The sequence below is a fragment of the Penicillium vulpinum genome (assembly GCF_028829585.1).
Source record: "Penicillium vulpinum strain IBT 29486 chromosome Unknown utg000001l_segment0_segment0, whole genome shotgun sequence".
NCBI classification, from domain to species: domain Eukaryota; kingdom Fungi; phylum Ascomycota; class Eurotiomycetes; order Eurotiales; family Aspergillaceae; genus Penicillium; species Penicillium vulpinum.
The window spans coordinates 7,119,191-7,140,274 of record NW_026643241.1 but is presented as its reverse complement, the minus strand read 5'-3'; the positions used below and the strand labels follow the sequence as shown (position 1 = coordinate 7,140,274).

Below are 21,084 nucleotides of genomic sequence, written 5' to 3'. Positions count from 1 at the left end.
CTTTTGAAGCTTAAGGCCCGTATCTGTGTGCGCGGAGACCTTGAAACCATCTCTCACGAGGAAAAGAGAGCTGCTACGCTAGCAGCAAGGACAGCGAGGATGATTTTTGCCTTGGTTGCTGCCTTTGATCTTGACCTAAGACAGAGAGATGCTGTCACCGCGTTCCTAAACAGCAAGTTAGACCAAGAGACGTATACGCATATGCCTGAGGGATTTCAAAACCTAGGTAAATGCTGGAAGTTACGTCGCGCGCTATACGGTCTACGGATCTCACCACGACTTTGGCAGCAAGAAGCAGCAAGCGTGCTCCGCAAGCTAGGTCTACAGCAAGTACCAGAAGACCCATGCGTTTTTATGGGAAAAGGACTACTGGTTTTCTTCTATGTAGATGATATCCTAATCGCCAGTCATACCAATGCAAAGGCGCAGGCACAGCAATTAGAGCGAGATCTCGAAGCACACTGGGAACTGACCGATCATGGAGAAGCAGCATGGTTCCTAAACATACGAATCATTCGAGACCGGCAACAAAAGAAGCTCTGGTTATATCAAGATAGCTATGTGACAAGCATTGCTACCCGATATCACTTGACAGAAAGGGCACCAGTCTATACTCCACTGCCGGTTGAGGAATTGACCCCTTTTCAGGGGGTGGCAACGCCAAAGGAAATCCTGCTATACCAGCAAAAGGTGGGCTCAGCAGGGTATGCCACCATTATCACTAGGCCCGACGCTGCAAAGGCGACCGCGAAGCTCGCGCAATTTCTCACGAACCCCGGTCCACAGCACCAGCAAGCAGCTGATCGAGTCATCACCTACCTCTACTCCACCCGGAACCTAGCGATTGAGTACGGAACAGCCAATACTGGGACCGACTCGGTGCAGTTTGCAAGTGACGCTTCGTATGGAGACCACCCGGATAGAAAAAGCTCAGCTGGGTATATCTGTCAAGCATACGGCGGTCCAATTGACTGGAAAGCAAGCAAGCAACCCACAGTGACAACGTCAACCACAGAAGCAGAGCTACTCGGCCTATCGGAGGCAGGAAAGCAGCTCCAATGGTGGCGCCGATTGCTTCAAAACCTCGCCTTTACTCCGTCACACCACCTGACAATCGACTGTGATAACGAGAGGACTATCAGCTTATTGACAAGCGAGGACACAGCTTTTGAAACGAAGCTTCGACATGTCGATATTCACCACCATTGGCTCCGCCAGGAAGTCCAACAGGGTCGAATACGGGTGCGCTGGGTGCCTACAGCAAGCATGGTTGCTGATGGCCTCACCAAATTGCTCACTCGGCAAAAGCATGAGAGCTTCGTGCGACTGCTCAACATGGTTGATATAGGCCATCTTATAGACTAGGAATTACAAGATGATACAGCGATCTCAGCAAGCATACTGGGACCGCTGAGGGGGTGTGTCGGCGCAGATACACCAGGATACCGGAGGATTTATTAATCCTAAGTATGCAGTAATATTTCTTATGTAATCAGGACAGTATAAATTGCCAGGAAGTCAATACAGCAATACAGAGAGTTGAAGACCATTGATTGGACCCATACATTTCCACCATACGGAGTAGTCGGACATGATATAGAAGCCTGAGGCATTAACTTGAAATTGCATCAAACACAAAATAATAGCATTGTGAAATCGTGTTATACTTTGTACGGAGTACACAGTCGTTGGTTTTGAAGTGGGCTGCTTCTAGAGCTGTCGATCTCATTATAATTGGGTTTCGCTACTCCGTACGTGGGCCAGAATCCCCTCATATCATTTCCTAAATGTTCCCTGTCTTTCTCCAGAATAGAACTATGTACAATATAGAAAGACAAATGAGGTTCGGTACAATAGGGTTATCATGAACTACATCATACTTGCAGAATTTTGTATTTGCCACGTCTCATCTTTAGTAGACACAATTAAAGAAACAATATTTGAAACATATGCCTAAGGGAGCATCCAAGGAACTTCTAATATAGGGCCGATAACTAAAAACGGAAAAACCGTTGGTCCGAAATTATGTCTCCTGTCGTGGTCTCAGACTCCGAGATCGTCCCAGCCCAGTTCTTGTGGTTTATTGATTCATTTCCACGATTCATTGGTGGCTGTTCATTGGCCAATTCCGCGTGTCAAGTGGGAATAAGTGGAAACAGGTGGAAATATGCAACAAAGACTGCGTCGACCCCCTAGCGACCACGTAATAATCAGCCCCATAATAAGGACAAAGGCCCGGAAGATTAAAATTATGGAAAAAAAAATACGATTTATGTAGCGACTTCCTCTCATGGCGTGTTCTCCGATAATCTGTAGACGTTCTTTGTTAAAAGGGGTCCTAAGATCGGTTATTCTCCTCCCCCAACGGTTTACATCTAAGCTGTGTTTCACTGGTGAAACTTCTCCAGACTTCTAAGGGCATAATATTGTGTCTTTTATTCAGAGTCACGGTAAGCCAGATCCACTTCTATTGATTCTTTATCTTTCTGATCCGATATAAAGTAATACCTTGCATAATTCCGACACCAGCCATCTTCATCATGACTAAAGCCACTTTGGGCTGGCCGCGATTGTGATTTTATAAATGGATAGGGGCATTGCATTATATCAAAGCTTCAAAACCATTGCACTCTAGTTGGCGAATCGCTTGGGTGTTCTTATATCTAAAGTGTGCAAACTCGACTTTGGAGACTATCTACATTATATACTTGTGACACCGGCGATCGTTGTGATAGGTCACAATGGCTTCGACGCCGGAGACTCTTATTCACACGCCCGAGGATGCTGTGAAGAATGAGCAACTAGTCACCCAGAGAACATCCAGTCCTTATCCAACCCACCCAATCCCCCAGCTCCAGGGCCCGTTTGAGGAATCAATTGTGGAAACGACCGATGGTTCAGGAAGTAAATGGGTCGTTGAAATTGACGCGCAGACGCGGCGGCGCGATCTATTAGAGAATGATGAATACGAGCGACTTTGTGGGCGAAAATGGCGCCAAAGGGCCTCCGAAAAGTGAGAAGGTAACCTACTCGTACTCATACTTGACACTGAACTAACCCAATCATATAGATATCATCCGTTTTGGAAGTTGATTTCTCAAATGGTTTTCGGAGTCCACCTTCTCGCCAAGAGCCTGGCGAAATCTGAAGGCTCAGTCATGAAGATTCTACAGAAACATGTGACCGAATTGGATGGCTTTTTGGAAAGAACCACCGATGACTTTTTGCTCATCCGACTAGACGTTCACACTCGAATTCAGTATCTCAGTTTGCCGCTGGGAAACCTCGATATCTTCGATGAGATGCTGGAAGACCGAAATTTCCGGTTATCGGTCGTCGCCTATAATGATCAGATTGAACATTCCATTGACAGATTCACCCTTGCCATCACAGACTCACTTAAGGACCTACAAAAGGCAAAAGAAGCTATGGGCGCACTGTGGTTCTACTTCCGGAAACTTACAGACGACGGTTGCTTCGAGTCCGAGAGCCTTGAGGCTTTTCATCAGGCCATGATGGACAACATGGAGGGTTGGATCGTGGCTATCTCAAGACTTCGTCGACGTGGCACTGCTCTTCAAAAGGCCCTGAAACAACTTGGCTTGGCGACTACAGAAATGCAACGACGGGTGGGAATAGCGAGTAGAAAGGATGTGAGTTGACAGGCTTTGGCATTCAAATTCCAGCGCTAACTATCACAGCGATCGTTTATTAAACAAGTCAGCAAGACTGCCAATCGAAATAAGTCAATTAAACAAAGACTCTTTGATAAGAAAAGGCCTACATCAGAAAAACCTCTTCCTCACGATCCACTACCGAAGCCAAAGGGGACACCGACGGCTTCCAAGCAGTTTGACAGGCCTGCCACAGCTAAAGATCAACTTGACACCCCTGCAGAGCAACCCATACCGAGCGATGGCATTCGGCGCAGGATTATGACTCGCGCCAAATCATGCAATGCTCTTGGCGCAGAAGCCGGCGCAGGCGCCAGCAACGAACCACCACCTCCCCTTCCATCGTCACCCGGAAAGCTCAAACACAGGCTCTCCAGGCCTTTCCTACCCAAACGACCTGTCAGCGAGAAAATCGACTTGGCTCAAGTTCGACCCCAAACAGCACCTTCACAACCCTCACGACCCTCACGCAGCATCTCCATAGAACAACTCCGGGCATTCTGCACCACGCCACGCCCTCAAACCAGACAATCCACAGTCAAATCGCCCACAGAAGCGCGACAGGAAGCTCACAACAAACTCACGAATGGCCGAGAGACTATGAAAGAACAGATATCCCAGTTCCTCAAGACAGATCGCGTGGCCGAAGCCTGGGATAGCGTATCTAAGAGTGCGTGCTGTGCACGCCCGGTCGCCAAGACAAAAGACTGGCCCAGCAGCATCTTCCGAACCAAATCCTCTACTACCATACAAAATAAAGGCAACGACACAAGCCTCTCCAGGCCGGACCTGGACAAGCAGATGTCCTGGGTACAAGAGACATTCGACGTATTACCTACATACTCGTTCAAACTGAAACCTGACATGTCGCCCCGTATCCATGTTCTATCTGTGCAGATGACCCTCGATGAGGACTTTAGTGGGGTGGCTGAGCGAGAGGCGAGTTTGGATCTGAAAAGCGAAGTCGGGTCGAGTATCACCGCGTTGCCGGCTGTGCCGCCAACCATTCCACCGGTTAGTTGATAAAAGGACTTTGCATAGTCATTAATAATTGTTAACTTGGTTAACCTTGTTATATAAATTGTATTGGAGCATCGATCTAAATTAATCGGCTGTACACAAGCTTGAGGAAGTACATAGATGTATGTAGGCTTGAAAGTGTACTACATCATCACTCAGGACGCAATATAGAGATATAGAACTAGGGGATTGATACAGCCACCCCCCCCATGGATCCCACCACCCCCCTTTGGATCAGACCACCCCCCCTGCCTGATTTTTCAGTACCGCCTTCCCAATTGGGTACCGCCTTTGCCTCGCCGCCTATATCTGCCTACCGCTCTCCACACCGCCTTTCAATTCTTATACACCGCCTTCCTAGTAAACTCCATAATAGTAGTAGACAGAAGGTACCTGGAATTTGTATACAAACCCTATACAAAATTAAGTCACTTTTGTCACATAGACTAGATCAAACAAATTGATACTCCAATTCTGGTTTACACCCATTAAGCATTATCAATCTCTTTATTATCAACACCATCAATTCCATCAATTCAACATCAAATTCATCAAAATCACTAGACTGCGACATCGCCCGTCCATAGGCACCTAGGAGGTGCCCAAGGCCCGTCCACGGTGGGCCTTGGGCTATTTGGATTTTCGAGTGCCCGTCCACAACGCCCAAGGCCCACGGGTATACCCACGGCGGGTATACCCACGATGCCCACCATTGCATAAAGTCACCCAAAATGGACGTATAACTCGCTGACTTTGTATAATAAATAACTGTTATCTACACCTGTTTTGCTAACTCTATATAAAATGGCAGTTTTAATCTACAATATCTATAAATTTTACTGAAATATCTATGTATATAAGAAACTAGTATATATATAATACGACTTGGAATAAAATTTTAATCGCAATACATTATATTGTGTGGTATTTTTATTAACTTATCAAATCATACTGTAACAGCTTAAAGATATATATTTAAGTCAGTGGTATATAGACTGCGACAACGCCCACCAAAGTGGAGACACTTTTAGCGTCGCCAAGACATATGCGGGCACTCTTGGCAAGGTGGATACTGCCAAGAACTAGTTATGTACATAAAATAGCCTAATAGGGTAATTTTTGCATTAATTTTGCATAACGGTGGGCGATGGGCGTCAAATTTCAAAAGGCCCACGGGCCGTGGACACTTTCTAGTGCCCATGGACGGGCGATGTCGCAGTCTAGTTACGACCGAGGTCGTAAGCAGCGAGATCGCCTTAACTATAATCGTATCCGCTAGACTACAACGCTTACAAATAAATACCTATTTGCGATCTCGCTCCGGCTTTAACTTAAGACGAATACCTAGCACCTTACCCTTGAGAATACTAGCCACAACCACAGTGAATCCTAGACTTCGGCACAACCCAACCCAACCCAACCCAACCCAAAATGGGTTTTGGGTCCATTGCTTCGACCCAACGATAGGTTTTGGGTTATAGCTTATAACCTAAAACCTATTGGGTAACCTATTGGGGCCCTAATATAGTGTAAACCAGACAAACAGACTTCTAGCGTGTAACTGTATAATTAATACATTTTTTACTTATAATATTGAGTATTTTACTTACAGCGCTCTTCTAGAAAAAATAGAGAATAAATCAAATAATTGAACTAGGATATATTTCTCTAATATTGCTCAAAATCCTTATCTACCCTACTCTTACGCTTCCTCCCTGAGGCCTATCTCTGAGTTATAGTCTCTGGTAACTCTAGCTCTATCACCTCTATATCTATATCTATTAAATAAGGAGATATCTCTCGCAGTCTATTATCTACTCCTTCTGCCTCTTTATTATTACTAATTAGGTTAAGCTTAGTATCCTCTGTATATTTATTGTTCTGCTCCTTCGCTGACTCAATCTTAGCTAGTGTAAAGAACTGCTTAAGCTACTTTACCTTAGAATCCTTAATATTGAATCTTATTGTATATAGAAATAATATAAGCTCCTCGATTATTTCGGACTTTAGACGACTACAGCGGTAGTGATAAATATCCCGAGCAGTATTAAAGAGCCGTTCGATACTAGCACTAGTTACTAGGATAGAGAGAATATCGCGAGTAAGTAACGCAATCGTAGGGAAACGAGATTGGTTCTCCCGCTAGAATTAAAGAGGTTCAATATTAATTAGATCTAGTAGTATAAATATATTAGTATATAAAGGTATACTGGTCTCAGGTGTAGGGCCTGTCAACCGGGTAAGATACAAGGACTCGGTGAGAGGAGACGAATACAATGTATTGTGTGGAACTGTCTCAAGACTAATTCTTATAGGAGTAAGTGGGATCTAGGGGGATCCCAGACTATAGGGTAAACTATCTGATCGACTGACGTGGCCGTTATATAACGAACCCCTCACGATCAGGTCACGATACTTGGCTGATTATATATTGGTCCTATATCAGCTGACTCCTATATTGTCAGTCTCTAGGTTATAAGGATCTTTATCCGTTACAATTATCTCCTCCTCTTAGGGCGGATATCCCTATCCGCGAATCTCTGCAGTCAAAAACGTTTCACCGATAGAACAGTGGCGGGTTCCCGCAAAGAGATATAATTAGGATAAGGCCGCTCTTTGAAGAAAATCTGTAGGTAAACTTCTTTGTTCTATAGAGGCTATTTAGCCACCCTATTTCTTATACGGAATAGACTCTCAACTTTATCTTTGTTATTCTTATTATAGCGCCTATTGTTCGTGCTAACCGTATCCAGTTGAAACACACTTAGTGTATAAAGTGCCTACGCACTTCAATAAGTGACTTCGATCTAACTGCAGCGACAGCGGTCTTTAAGATCGAGTGTTACTTAAACGAAGAAGGCACTAAGAAATACTAGCAGTGCGTACAGCGAAAAGTAAATTGCGACTGTCCTACCGAAGGGATATAGGGTAACGCTACCGATTTGGAAGCGATACTCGAATAGGTCGCCTAGATATATACCCCCGCGAATAGATACTTTAGTGCTAACCTAGTATTTATCACTAGTATCAATTATACTACGATAAAGATAGTTCAGGATTTTAATTATATATACACTGCGCACTAGGCCCAGTATAATATTAGGGCTACAGCGAAGAGGGATATCAGTCGGGTAAGTAGTATAGAGTCGATTCCAATTCGCTGATAACTCGCTAACTAATCGCAGAAAGCCTTATCCCGATACCGTAGGTACGTAGAGGGGCGGAGTGCGTCCTATCCTAATCCTTTAACGCGGCCTACCTAGGGTGCTCCTGTATCGGCTTAGCACCGATATCGTGTAGAGTCTAGCTAGCGTCTCTAGGAAGGGGATAAGGGATATATACAATAGTCAGTCTCGAAGAGTGATTTATTACAGGAATACTATAATACTATCCGGACGTTATTTATTGTCGGAGGGCCCTTAGTCCTTCAGACTATACTAGACGCGTATATAAATACGTTCCCTCTTCTAATACCGGAGTTATAAAGGAGTTAGATAAGGCGGTGTCGATATATTAAGGATTGGTAGTAGTTTTGATATTAGGTCCCGATAGGAAGGTGCGACTTCCGGTTTAGGTAGTTACTATATTTCGTATACTCTTACTGTTTGGTATCTTTATAAGTAGAGCTTTGTTTTCAATTGAAGAGTTTTTACTTTCCACTTCTCCTTCTGTATATCTCTTACTTTTTGTTAACAATCCTGCTTCGTTAACAGTAACGCGTTCTTCTTACACTAGTAAGGCTATCGTTCTTATACCGAGTCGGTACCGGTCTAATATTGCTTTACAGTTTCTTCTTATACGTTTCAGTATACTACTAGTTCGTCCTTCCCCGCGTAAGTAACTTACTATACCGGTCCTGCGACAGCGGACTTAGTGTATAGGTTGTCTGCGTGTTTCTGCTCGCGATTAGCCTAAGCAGCCTAACAGCACCGATTCCCCCTTAGTAATTCGATACTTCTCGGACACCCCTAACAGTAAATCTTGCTAGTATTGTACTCGGTAGAAAAAAGTGTACGAGTCTGTAAGTACCCCGTATATTCTCGATTAGGTTCCGCTTCCGGTTCGTCCTAATATCGTGTCCCTAGGTTCCGGACGGTATAGCTGGGAATAGGTTCGAACTGTTATCTATCTTAGAGTGGGCTAAGGAGTTCTAGCGTAACAATATAGGCCGGTATAGTGTATTAGATAACGAGGAAGACAATAAGGGAAACGAGGTCTACTTCCTGTTTCCTTATAAGCTGGTTACCTACGTTTCGGTCTTAATCCGCGAGGTCACTAGTAGCTTTAACAACCTCGTCAAAAACCACTGTCACTTATATAATCTAGCTGGGACCTATATCCCCGCTGTAAGTCCTTATCGAACTCTCCCTGGTTCGTGATTGGTTTACTAACGGTTCACCCTTCCTCTAGGCTGTGTATATATCCTACGATATATAGATTAACGCCTATACTTCTCGTATCTCTCGCGACCTCTATCTTATAGTCGGTGAGTGGGACTGTCTTACTGTAGAGGCCTCGACTCGGGTTCGGCTGATTAACGATAAGGAGTCGGTCTCTGCCTAGTACGGTGCTGTTATAATTCTCCGTTCCCGCTGTAAGACTGCTATTGCCGAGTCTAGGGTCACTGGGGGTATTCGCACCTAGTTAGATACCTTAATATAGGGTTTTCCTTTCTCTTAGAGTTTGTAACGGGACTGTTCGGATACCGATTCGGTGTAGTCTCTGTATACACTTTGTTTTTCTTACGTTCTGGTTCCTAGCGTGGTGAGGTGTCTCTAGATTCCCTTTGTTTCGCTGTCTATTCGGCGCCGATACTTAGTATATTCGGTGGCCCCTTTTCTAATTAAAGTTATTATTTCTTCTGAGATTTCTTATATCTTATAATAACTTTCGGGGTATTCGCTATAGCGTCTTTAGGAACCTATTGGTTGTATTCCGAGGGCTATCCTGTCTACTTTATAAGGTAGTATAGTCCTCCTTCGATTATCTAGTCGTCTTTTATTTCTTCGACCTCCTATTCGTTATTATCAGCTAATTCCGGTAGGGGTAATTTCTCTAGTTCCCCTTCTCTTTGCTGCTATAGTTGTAAGAGCTAGATAGGGAATATATTGTGAATCGCAGCGTATTAGTCTAGGAGTAGGAGGTAATACGCCTACTTTCTAATATATTCGAGGATTCTGAATAGGCCGATCTATCGTAGGGATAGCTTCTTTGTAGTACCTTCTTTTAGGCGTAGATTCTTTATAGACAGGACTATAAGGTCGTTCTTTTTAAGTGATATTTCCTTATATCTCTTATTGTAGTTAGTCGCTTACGACTCGGTAGCTTTTCGCTATAAATCCTACAGCTTTTCTCGTAGCTCTGTAAGCTTTTAGACGCGAGTTAATACTGCTGGTACCTCTCTTTCTGCGCTGCTGTCCTCGGCGCGTATTTAAAAATTTAGGTTAAAGCCTAATAATACCTAGAATAGTAATATTCCTGTTATAGTACTAACAGCGTTGTTATAAGCGAATTCGGCTGTTCTTAGTAATAAAGGCTATATTTTCTACTGTTCGTCGATAAAGTATCGTAAGTAGTGCTCTAGGGTCTGGTTTATCTATTCCGTTTACCTATCGGTTTGAGGGTGAAACACGGTCGAATACCTAAGTTTTACCTAGGATAAATAATACAGTTTTGACCAAAATCTGCTTATAAAGACAGATCCCCGGTCGGATATAATACTATTTAGTGGTCTATACTTCAGTTCAGCTTCTTGATAGAATAGTTCGGCTAATTCCGTAGCGTCTATCATAGTTAAAACCGGGAAGAAAAGGCACTATTTCGAGAAACGGTCTATAACCACTAAAATAGTATCGACTATCCTTCCTTTCTAGATCGATTGAGGTAATCCTGTAATAAAATCTATTAACAATTCGGTAAAGGGTCGAGATAGGATCGGTAGGGATTCGAGCTTACCGAAAGGCCGATACCTTAGTGTCTGCGCTATTTAGTAGATCCTATAAGACTTAACGTATTTCTTTACGTCTTCTTATATATATACCTAATAGTAATTGCGTTTTAGCAATTCCTCCGTTCTAGCGCGGCCGAAATAGCCGGCCACAGGGTTATTATAATATATTTGTAGCAGCTTAGTACGAATCCCTTCCTTTTTCGGGATATATATACGTCCCCGGTACCTTAGTACACCGAGGTCGTCGACTAACTAGCCCTTACTACTAGGTTTCTGTACCGAGATATCCCCTTTTCGGCGGATAGTCTCTAGGTCTTCGGCTTATAGCCTTTCTACCTATTTGAGAACGTCTTCAGTGTCTGTACTGATAGACTGGATTACCACCGTAGTAGTATCCCCGACGTCGAATAGTATATTTAATTCGTTATATAGTTCTCTCTATTCAGACCAATTATCTGATTCTGTACTAGTGCTTCTTATATCCGTACCCGTAGGTGTATTGGATCTAGGTTTTTCCTATTATCTAGATTGGAATTTCGAGTTATATTCCCACGAATTATACTTATAATCTGCGTCTAGATTATTTGTCCCTATAATACTCTGTATTATAAGGGTCGATATATCCTCGTCTCGATTTTGAGGCGGGAGCTCTTCGCCCACGATTCGATCTTAAATCGGGGTTATCAATTCCGCTCCAGAAGCTGCTTACTCGGAGTTTGGAATTCTGGAAAGCCTATCTGCGGGATTCGTCTTTCTAGGCCTATACTTTATTACAAAGTTAAAAGGCGTTAGAAATATACACCAATATACCTAGCGGCTGTTAAGTTTCTGCTGTATTATAAAAGTGCGCAGATTTGTATAGTCGGATAGTACTTCTATCGGGTATTTACTACCGTTAAGATAGTGCCTCCAATATTAAAACGAGTGAACGATAGCGAATAGCTCCTAATCCGTGTCGCGTAGTTCAGCTCTGCACCGGAGAATTTCCGGGACTAGAATACGACCGGATACTATCTTCCTTCGTTATCGGGCTGCGATATCACCCCTCCTATTCCTTTATTTAAGGCGTTAGTTTCTAGTCTAATCTGATTTTTAGGATTAAAGTGGTATAATAGGGCCGCCGACTAAAAGGCCTATTTTAATTATAGGAACGCTATCGATTTGTGGTCGCTAAGTACCACTTTTCTAGGCTTCTTTCTATTTTTTAACCCCTTTAGTATTGCCGTGAGGGGTAAAGAGATATATAAGTATCCTTTGATAAATCGACGGTAGAAATTACAGAACCCTAAGAATACCTAGATATTATAGTAACTTTTCGGTTCCTCCTACTCCTAGATAACGCGAATACGGTCTTAATCTATCCGTACTCTATCGCTATTGACAATAAATCCTAGAAATTCAACCTCCTTTTAGTAGAAGGTATATTTTGAAGGTTTTACGTAAAGCTCTACTTTTCGTAATCGTTCGAAAACTTAGTGTAGTGCTTTTGTATAGGATTCCCGGTTAGGCGTAAAGATTAAGATATTATCTAGATACGCTATACAAACGATATCGACTAGCCCACTTAATACTGTATAGATATAGCTCTGAAAGGTAGCTGGTGTATTGGATAGACCGAAAGGTATAACTATATATTTAAAGTAGCTATACCTTATTCGGAAGGCGGTTTTCTATTCGTTACCTTCTTGTATACGAATACGATAGTAGGCGTCTTTGATATCAACCTTACTAAAGTATTGCGTACCTAAGAGTCTATCTAGGATTTCAGAGATAAGAGGCAATAGGTAGCGATTCTTAACCGAAACGCGGTTAAGACCCCGGTAGTCTATATATAAGTGTAATCCGCTGTCCTTTTTTAGTACAAAGAGGATTGGTGCTCCGGCGGGACTCTTAGACGGTCGGATCCTTTTTTTTTTGATATTGTCTATAAGGTAGGCCTACAGCTCTTTTAGTTCTGCGCGCGAAAGGGGATAGATTGGACTATAAGGTGGGGTTTTCCTTTCTTCGAGTTCGATTGTATAGTCGGAAGCTTTTGCAATTAGTAGTTCCCCTGCTTTTTCGTGGTCGAATATATCGAGATACGCCTCTAGTTCGGGGGGTATTTGTGATAGGTTAAGGTAGGGGTGATCCCCGCTCTCGTCTGGAAACCAGACTTACTCCGGTATTTTCACTAGGGTATAAATAACAGCTGTGTTCCTTAATAATTTTGCGAAGCGGTGGGGTTCTATAAGCTCGAAAGTTTTGATTCCGAACCACCACTTATCTGTACTAGGGCGGAGGATTATATTAAATTTATTGATAAAAGTACGGGATAACAGTACTGGGCTCCCTTCTATACAGGGGTCTCTTTTAATACCTATATAGGGCCTTTTAACTGTTTTCTTAGTTCCTCTGGAGTCTCTTATTGAAAAGGAGACCCAGAATACCCTATAGGTGCGGAGTCTTTTAGGAGCGATACTCTTTAGAGATAGGGACGAAAATAGGGCGGCGAGTAATTAATTCTTATAAGCGAATTCCTTACTAACTACGTCGTATTCGGCACCAGTATCTAGGTCTGTATAGGTTTTAACACCGTTATCGAGAGTAATTGGCGTATATAGGTATATTACGGTCCCGATCAGTGGGTACGGAGCTGGTATATCGGGGTCTACCCTAGCTCTTCCACTTTTCCCGACTGTCTTAGGGTATTGGAGCGTAAGGCTTAGATAAGTGATTGTACTATTGCTTTTTAGGGGTATTCGTTCGCCTAGTAACCCTTATCTCTACAGAGGTAATAAGTACTAGTCTGTACCGAATCGGGGCTATTTCCCTCTCTCGGTAGGGGTAGTGTTTATACCGGAGGCGTGGGATTTTGATCCTCCTCGACCTCTGCCCCGGCCTCTAGATTAGCCTCTTCCTCTCGGATTTATACCTCTAAAGCCCCTACGTCCCCTATAGGGCTTAGGGTTTGCTGATAATAAGGTGTTAGATTAGGATTGATTCGTTGTCGAGTCGGTGTAGTTTCCCTTCTTCCGCCTATCCGGGGTAGGTATAGGATATTCTTTCCTTTTTTAGCCCGAGAAGTGTATATTCCAGAGTATCGATACTTTTGATTCTATAAGCGCTCTTGTCTTAGGTAATACTCCGTTAGTTGTGGTAATAATTTAGTCTCGAAGCGGTTTTATATATTTTATAAATAGGGCTTAAGCCCTCTGCTCTTCGGTTTAGGCTGGGAGGTATTTCTCTAGTGATATAAGATAGTAGGCGAAAGCGCGTGGGTCCTAGTTCGGACGTATCTCGGCTTTTTGGTAGAGGATAAGGATATCGGTAACGATATTGTAGGAGTTATAAAGTAGGGTTTTTGTCTATTCTTTAAAAGCTTCCCAGTCCTTTTTGTCTTCAGGGTAGTTTGATAAATGATTTTGCCACTTATTTTTGTGGGAACTACAGAGGTAGTTTTCAGCGGTAAGGACCTTCTAGGAATCCGAGATATATTTCTTAGGCGCGCCTTTGAAAAGCGTATTAAGGTCAGTCAGCTATTCCTCTCTCTATCGGATACCGAAACTCTCTTCGAATTTTTCGATATCTCGCTTAATCTCCCCTTTCTGGCTTTGTTCGCTTTCCGTTAAGGGTTCGCGACCATTTCGGTAGCGATTTAGCTCCTTCCTATTCTCTGCGAGGAGCTTTTATACTGCAATAAGTCGATTTTACAGCTCAGCTTATTTCTCTAGTTAAAGGATCGTTTCCTGTAGTTAAGCTATAGTTATTGTGATTTGCTTAGGGGTTTAGCCTATTGGTTCGGCCTATAGATCCGGGGTTTCGAGGTTTTGGGAAACCGATAGGGGTTCCTCCCCTTCTGCTGATAGAGTTGATTCCGGATCGTTACTGGCTTAAGGGTTTTCCCTTAGCTTATTAGGAACTGATATTCTAGTACGAGGAGCTATTGTATCTTAAGCAGTTAAAAAAGAAGAATTAGAATTGTAAAGGTATACTGGTCTCAGGTGTAGGGCCTATCAACCGGGTAAGATACAAGGACTCGGTGAGAGGAGACGAATACAATATATTGTGTGGAACTGTCTCAAGACTAATTCTTATAGGAGTAAGTGGGATCCAGGGGGATCCCAGACTATAGGGTAAACTATCTGATCGACTAACGTGGCCGTTATATAACGAACCCCTCACGATCAGGTCACGATACTTGGCTGATTATATATTGGTCCTATATCAGCTGACTCCTGTATTGTCAGTCTCCAGGTTGTAAGGATCTTTATCCGTTACATAGTATTATCCTATATAGGGAAGAAATAGATTATAAATATACTACTATCGAGATATTGAGTTATCTTATCACTAGCTGGTTTTATAGATATCTTATTACTCTTTAGTATTATATTTAGCCTAGAACTAGATAATACTATTGTTAGAGTATTAGTCGATCCTTGATTTATTGTAAGGCGCTCTTAATACGGAATTAATAATTCCTAGAATAATTTCCGGTAGGTATTACGCTAGTAAGGCTCCTAATTATCAGATAGAAAGAACTAAAATCTACTGTTAGGTGCTAGTATTGTCCTAACTATATAGATATATCCTTTAAGATTGTTGGTTTAAGAGTAGTACTTATTAAGTTTTAAGCGACTAGCTATAAGTACTTTGAGTATATCTAATTTCTATAGAATACGCTTATATTTAAGCAGCGCCTCTACTTTAAAAAAGTGATTAAAGAGGGTATTGTAGATCTTAAAGATAAGATATATAGTGACCTCCTTTGTCTTCGAGAGCTCTATTATATAGTTAAAGAATAGCCGAGTGATTTATAGAAGATAGTTAATTTAACGCTATTCTTAAGTATTAAGCAATATCTCCTTATAGTTATACTCCTTACAGAAGGGCTAGAAGAAACTATATAGTCTCTTTATATAACGAAGTATTAAGAAGGTAGAATTCTACCGAGTCCTTACGTCCTAGATTAGAATAAGCTAGGATCTCTTTTCTTAAAGTCGGAGAAAGGCTACCTAGCGTTATAGACTTATATAGATATATATAGTAAGATAACGGACCTTATTTAAGGTATATAAGATCCTCTGTGTCTAGTACTAAGTATTTACCTTTACTGTAGATAACTTCTAGTCAGTCTACTTTGTTTCTGTATTCTTATTTAGAGGGATAGCCTTTAAATAATCAAGGAGCTGGTTTAAACAAAGCTGGATAATATAGGTAAGATAGGGTATTCGGATTACTATTATATCGCTAGAGAGCGCCTACTGAATAGCCTTAACTATTGTCTTATTATTAGTTATATTATTAGTTATAACTCTAAATACCCAATCCTAGATCTTATACTTAACTAGAGTTTTAAGGAGTACACCACTTAGATTTAAACCGGTATAGGAGCTATAAAGTGGTTTAAATCTAAGTAGAACCTCTTAGTATACCTAGTTACTGTTAATAAAATAGCCAGTGATAGCTATAAACGCCTAGTTATATAGAGAAGTCTAGTAATCTAATACAATCGAGATTTTTATATTATTAGGTAGTGTTTAGAGGATAGATTTCTGTTATTCTATAATTATATTACGTAAACGACGATATATTATAGTAGCAGAGGGTATCGGAGGGAGAGATAGTGCAGAGCGGGCTAATCGGAATAGCTTATAAAATATTGGATATTCGATAAGGTAGAATAGAAGTTAATTGAGGGTAAGAAATTAGAGAAGATACTCTTCCTATACCGATTGTAAAAAAGGAGCCTCTAGTAAGCCGTAATCCTATATATCTAGGAGTGTTAGGGAAATTAGATAGCTAAATAAAGAGGTAAAGAGATACTACTTTTTAAAGGAACTAGGTAATTTCTCCTTTCCCTCTCTATTGAGCTTTACGATAGCCTACTGTCTTTAAATACTTCAATATTGTTAATATACTATAATAGCCCTTTCCGCTAGGTAATAGAGAATAAGGATACTCTAGGATCTTTAAGCAGCGCTTATATATTACCTTTAGCGCACTATCTTTAGTATAGGTAACTTAGTCGAAGTTACTCTATATATTTGAATTACGATTTAAATCCTAGGAAATCTTACTTTTCTACCTATAGTCAGTTTATAGCCACTACTTAACCTATTCTTTATATACTATATTATTATAAAGTATATATACCTTTCTCCGATCGGGGCTAACGCGAGTAAGAGAGTGTAGAATTAGTAGAAGGTTAGAGGGCTGAGGGAAGTTAGTATCAATAGTATTAAAAGGCTTAATTATAAGCTAGCTACTAGATAGGGTTAGAACTCGAGAAGAGGGTATAAGATAGCTAAGGTTATCTATATCTGTATCGTAAAGAGTAGGTAAAAAGTTAGAATACTGGCTTTAGGATATTACGACCGAAAAGGGGAATACTATAGAGGTAAGGGGGAAAGGCAGAGAGAGTATATACTTATAAGAGAAGGGTATATAAACAGTAAATACCTTAGTCCTATAGTAAAGTAGATAGATCAAAAGGTATAAGCTATAATATTATTTGATTGGCTATATAAGCTCTATTTAAATAGGTCTAACCTAAGAGAACCCAATAGGACCTAATAGGACCTATTTATAACCTATCGAAACCTAAGAGAACCTATTTATAACCTATTAAAACCTAAGAGGACCTATTTATAACCCACTCCCCTAGAAGATCCCTCAAAAATATTTTATTTACCCTCCTAGAAGGGCTTTTCTAACCGCGGTCAGAGATAATAATATATATACCTACCTACCTCCTAGAAGTGATTTTCCGACTGCGGTCAGAAAATACAATTCGGAGTATATATAATAAGTTAAATATAAGAGAAGAGAAATATAGCTTTAATATAATATCAATTATATATAAAATCAAATAAGAATAAGATATTTCTATTTATATTTATAGTTATCCTATAATATATATATACTCCCCTCTACTACAAATATATATTTTCAATAGTCTACAGTTAACAAATACTTAAATTAATAGAACACCACTATACTATAATTAATATAAATTTTTATCGGTAATCAATATAATATAAAGCCTATTAGCTTCAAATTTAGGGTAATTATATAAATTTTCTAACTCAATATTGTGATAATATTAGACTGCGACATCGCCCGTCCATGGGCACTAGAAAGTGTCCACGGCCCGTGGGCCTTTTGAAATTTGACGCCCATCGCCCACCGTTATGCAAAATTAATGCAAAAATTACCCTATTAGGCTATTTTATGTACATAACTAGTTCTTGGCAGTATCCACCTTGCCAAGAGTGCCCGCATATGTCTTGGCGACGCTAAAAGTGTCTCCACTTTGGTGGGCGTTGTCGCAGTCTAGATAATATAGCAATATTCGATAAACAAACCAGAACAGCTGTAAAAAACAGTAATTTATTTAAATAACTTAGTATTGTTATGAACGCCAAGACCTATATTTTATGCAAAAATAGGTTCAAATAGGTTATTATTGGGTTATTGGGTTTAACCCATTGGGTTTTGGGTTAGGTTGGGTTATAGAGGGCGGAACCCAAAACCCAATGGGTTGGGTTTTGGGTCAGAGGTTCCGACCCAAAATGGGTTCTGCCGAAGTCTAAGAGTACCCAGCAACAGAGCACCTATACCTAGACCTCATTAAAAACATTCAGAGGGCCGGAATCTCCCGCCCTCCGCCCGACCCTCGCGGGCGGAGGGCGGATACTTGCCTGCCCTCACCCGACCCTCCGCCCTCTGAGGGCCGCTCGAGGGCGGCCCTCATCGGCCCTCGTTTACATAAAAAAAGTTGACCTTTCCTAATTTAGATATATAAAAGTGCTAACTCATCACTTTAAATTACGGTTATTTAACGGTGTTCTGGTTTGAATGTTATATTTACAATCCATTTCTTTATCAGCATCAAGAAACTTTATGAAATTGAGTTGTATTACAATAAATCATAGTAGGTAATAATGATATTATATATTCTTAGTATCTTTAAGTATATTGGTTGTTGTCAATTGTGAAGGTTGTCAATATTAGATAATGGAGTTGGAGAAATATATATTTGCAACTTCAGCTAGACCTAGGGTATATACTTCTTATCTGAATACTGATTTTTGAGGGCGGGTTGAGGGCGGGTTGAGGGCGGCCCGTATATTCCGAGGGCGGATTGAGGGCTGGATAAGGGCGGCCCTCAATTAGCCTAGTAAATCTAGCCAATTATAGAGATTATCTTAAGTTAAAGTGGATTAAATTGTGATATATTTACTATTTACCCAGTGAGCTGAACTTCAGGGTAGTTAATCAATTCTATTTACTAGGATTTGTTAATTTTCTTGGTATATCTACCTTCTGATTCCTATCCCGTTGTTAAGATATAATCTATAAGTGATTATTTAGTTAACAATGTCTCAAATTTCTCAGTTCTCAGATATCTATTCCTTATCTATCTACGACGGTGATCCTATAAATTCAGTCGACCCTCTTCTCTACTTTCCGAATAAGCAATTCCTAACCCCTGAGGTTTCCGAAAGCTAGTAGACATTTGATACCACCTCAAATTCTGGGTTTCTTACCCCAATTCCTCCACCTTCAATTCCTTCTTCACTTCAGCGTGTTGGCCTAGGTCGATCAATAGCGTTTATTCTATACACCGATATATCAAAAGATAATTTTGTTTCCTAGTGGTTGGAGACTGAGTTTGGAAAGACAAAAAAACGACTAAACTGGAATAGTAACCGGACAGCCACTTGCTGGGAGCAATTTGATCAAGTGGCTGATGCAAAAACTGGTAAACCAGGGGCAATGTGTCGTCAATACCATAAAGTCCTCGATTATCCAGTAAATAGGCGGTATAGAATAACTGCACTTTATCGACACTTAGCTGGACCGACTTATCGTAAATCTAGTACCCAGAAGGGTAATATTAAGGGACTACTTATGAATACCGTATGTATTATACAATTTTTCTATTATTTATTTACTAATAACTCTCTGGATTAATAGGCGCAGAACGTACTAAGTAAGTCAACAGTTTTTACGTAAGAGGTATAGGAACAGAAGCTCTTATAACTACTTACCCTCTCCCGTCTCCCCTTTAAGTTTATTGAACACCCAGAATTTCGTGAAGTTATTAACTTTGCCCGACTTACCCCGATATAACCACAGATCCCTTCTGCGGTCACAATACGGTCTCGACTACGGCGGTATATCTAGGAACAGCAACAGTCTATTCTTAACAAGCTTCCTCCCAATGCAAAGCTTTCGATTGTATTAGATTGCTGGATATCTCCGTTTCGATAGGCCTTTATAGCTGTCACTGGCTACTTCCTCGACCAGTATTGGGAGTATCGAGAGGTTCTTCTTGGATTTGAACTATTATCTGGCTCACACTTAGGTGTCAACCTAAGTGACGTGGTTTTAAAGCTCCTCTATCAGTATAAGATTGCAGATCGAGTACTTGCAGTCACTACTGACAATGCATCAAATAATAATACTATAATGGTAAGTATCCAAGAATCACTCCAGTCGCTTAAGCTAAACAATAGTGCTACAATCGTTCGGGTTCCTTGTATTGCCTATATTATCTAGCTTAGTCTGAATGATCTTCTTAGGAAGATAAAGGCAATTCCAAAGAATAAGAGTACGGAGATAGACTGGTCTAACAACCGTGTTCGCTCTCTTCGTGTAAGGCAACAAAAAAGAGAAATTGTTGATACGCTTAATAAGGTATATCCCTATAACTCTACTTTTTTTATTATACTAATCCTTCTATTCTTATATAGGTCCGAAACCTTACTATCTATATTAACGTAAGTCCACAACGGAGAGAGTCATTCTATAACCTTCAAACTGAGGAGCCAAAGCTTATTCCGATCCAGGATATCCGAACTCGCTGGAATTCGATATTTTTGATGCTCCGACGTGCCAAACGGCTCCAATCAACCTTTGATCAATTCTACGCTCAGTATAACCAGGAACACTTTACACTAAGTCCAGAAGAGTGGCGACAGATTGACTATCTTCTTTGGATCACCCAGCCTTTCTTCAAATTTACCACTCTTCTTTCTAAAACTAAGGATATTAGTATTCACCTGATCTTTAATATCTACAATAAGCTCTTCAACTACCTTGAAAAGTCAAAGACTGTTTTAAAACGGAAGAAGGTTGTATAGAAGTAGCTTATACTTACTTCTCTTGAGGCAGCAGAGAAGAAGCTTTCGCAATATTACAGCTAGACCGATCAAATTGATAACAATCTTTACGCAATTAGCACTATTCTCTTACCCTAACAAAAGCTTAACTTTTTTAAAGGAAAGGACTGGGATAATCCGGTTAATAACTAGCGTGCAATCTATCGAGTAAGTCTTAAGGAATACTTTCAGTCCTACAAGAAACTTTATTCAGATATATAATCATTATCTAGAGCTCGATCATCCGCAATCGCGATTTCAGAGCTTAAAATAGAATGCGGAGTAGAAGGGT

At 40.9% G+C, this 21,084-nt stretch overlaps 3 protein-coding genes across 3 annotated transcripts; 2 read left to right on the top strand and 1 right to left on the bottom strand.

The window, feature by feature from the left end:
• Positions 1-2,741: 2,741 nt before the first annotated feature.
• On the top strand, positions 2,742-4,697 carry N7479_002542 (uncharacterized protein; the record flags this gene model as incomplete). Its single annotated transcript, XM_057250239.1, has 3 exons — positions 2,742-3,013; positions 3,071-3,653; positions 3,702-4,697. The coding sequence occupies 3 exons, from the start codon at positions 2,742-2,744 to the stop codon at positions 4,695-4,697; spliced, it is 1,851 nt and encodes a 616-aa protein (XP_057114671.1).
• Positions 4,698-8,604: 3,907 nt separating this feature from the next.
• N7479_002541 (uncharacterized protein) lies at positions 8,605-9,131 on the top strand (the record flags this gene model as incomplete). The annotated part of the gene is made up of 3 exons (XM_057250238.1): positions 8,605-8,668; positions 8,862-9,040; positions 9,105-9,131. Coding segments are annotated over 3 exons (270 nt in total), but the record flags the coding sequence as incomplete, so codon positions are not given.
• Positions 9,132-13,139: 4,008 nt separating this feature from the next.
• Positions 13,140-14,306, bottom strand: N7479_002540 (uncharacterized protein; the record flags this gene model as incomplete). Its single annotated transcript, XM_057250237.1, is given in 6 exon segments — positions 13,140-13,362; positions 13,426-13,445; positions 13,481-13,540; positions 13,556-13,738; positions 13,916-14,067; positions 14,183-14,306. Coding segments are annotated over 6 exon segments (762 nt in total), but the record flags the coding sequence as incomplete, so codon positions are not given.
• Between the last annotated feature and the right edge of the window lie 6,778 nt (positions 14,307-21,084).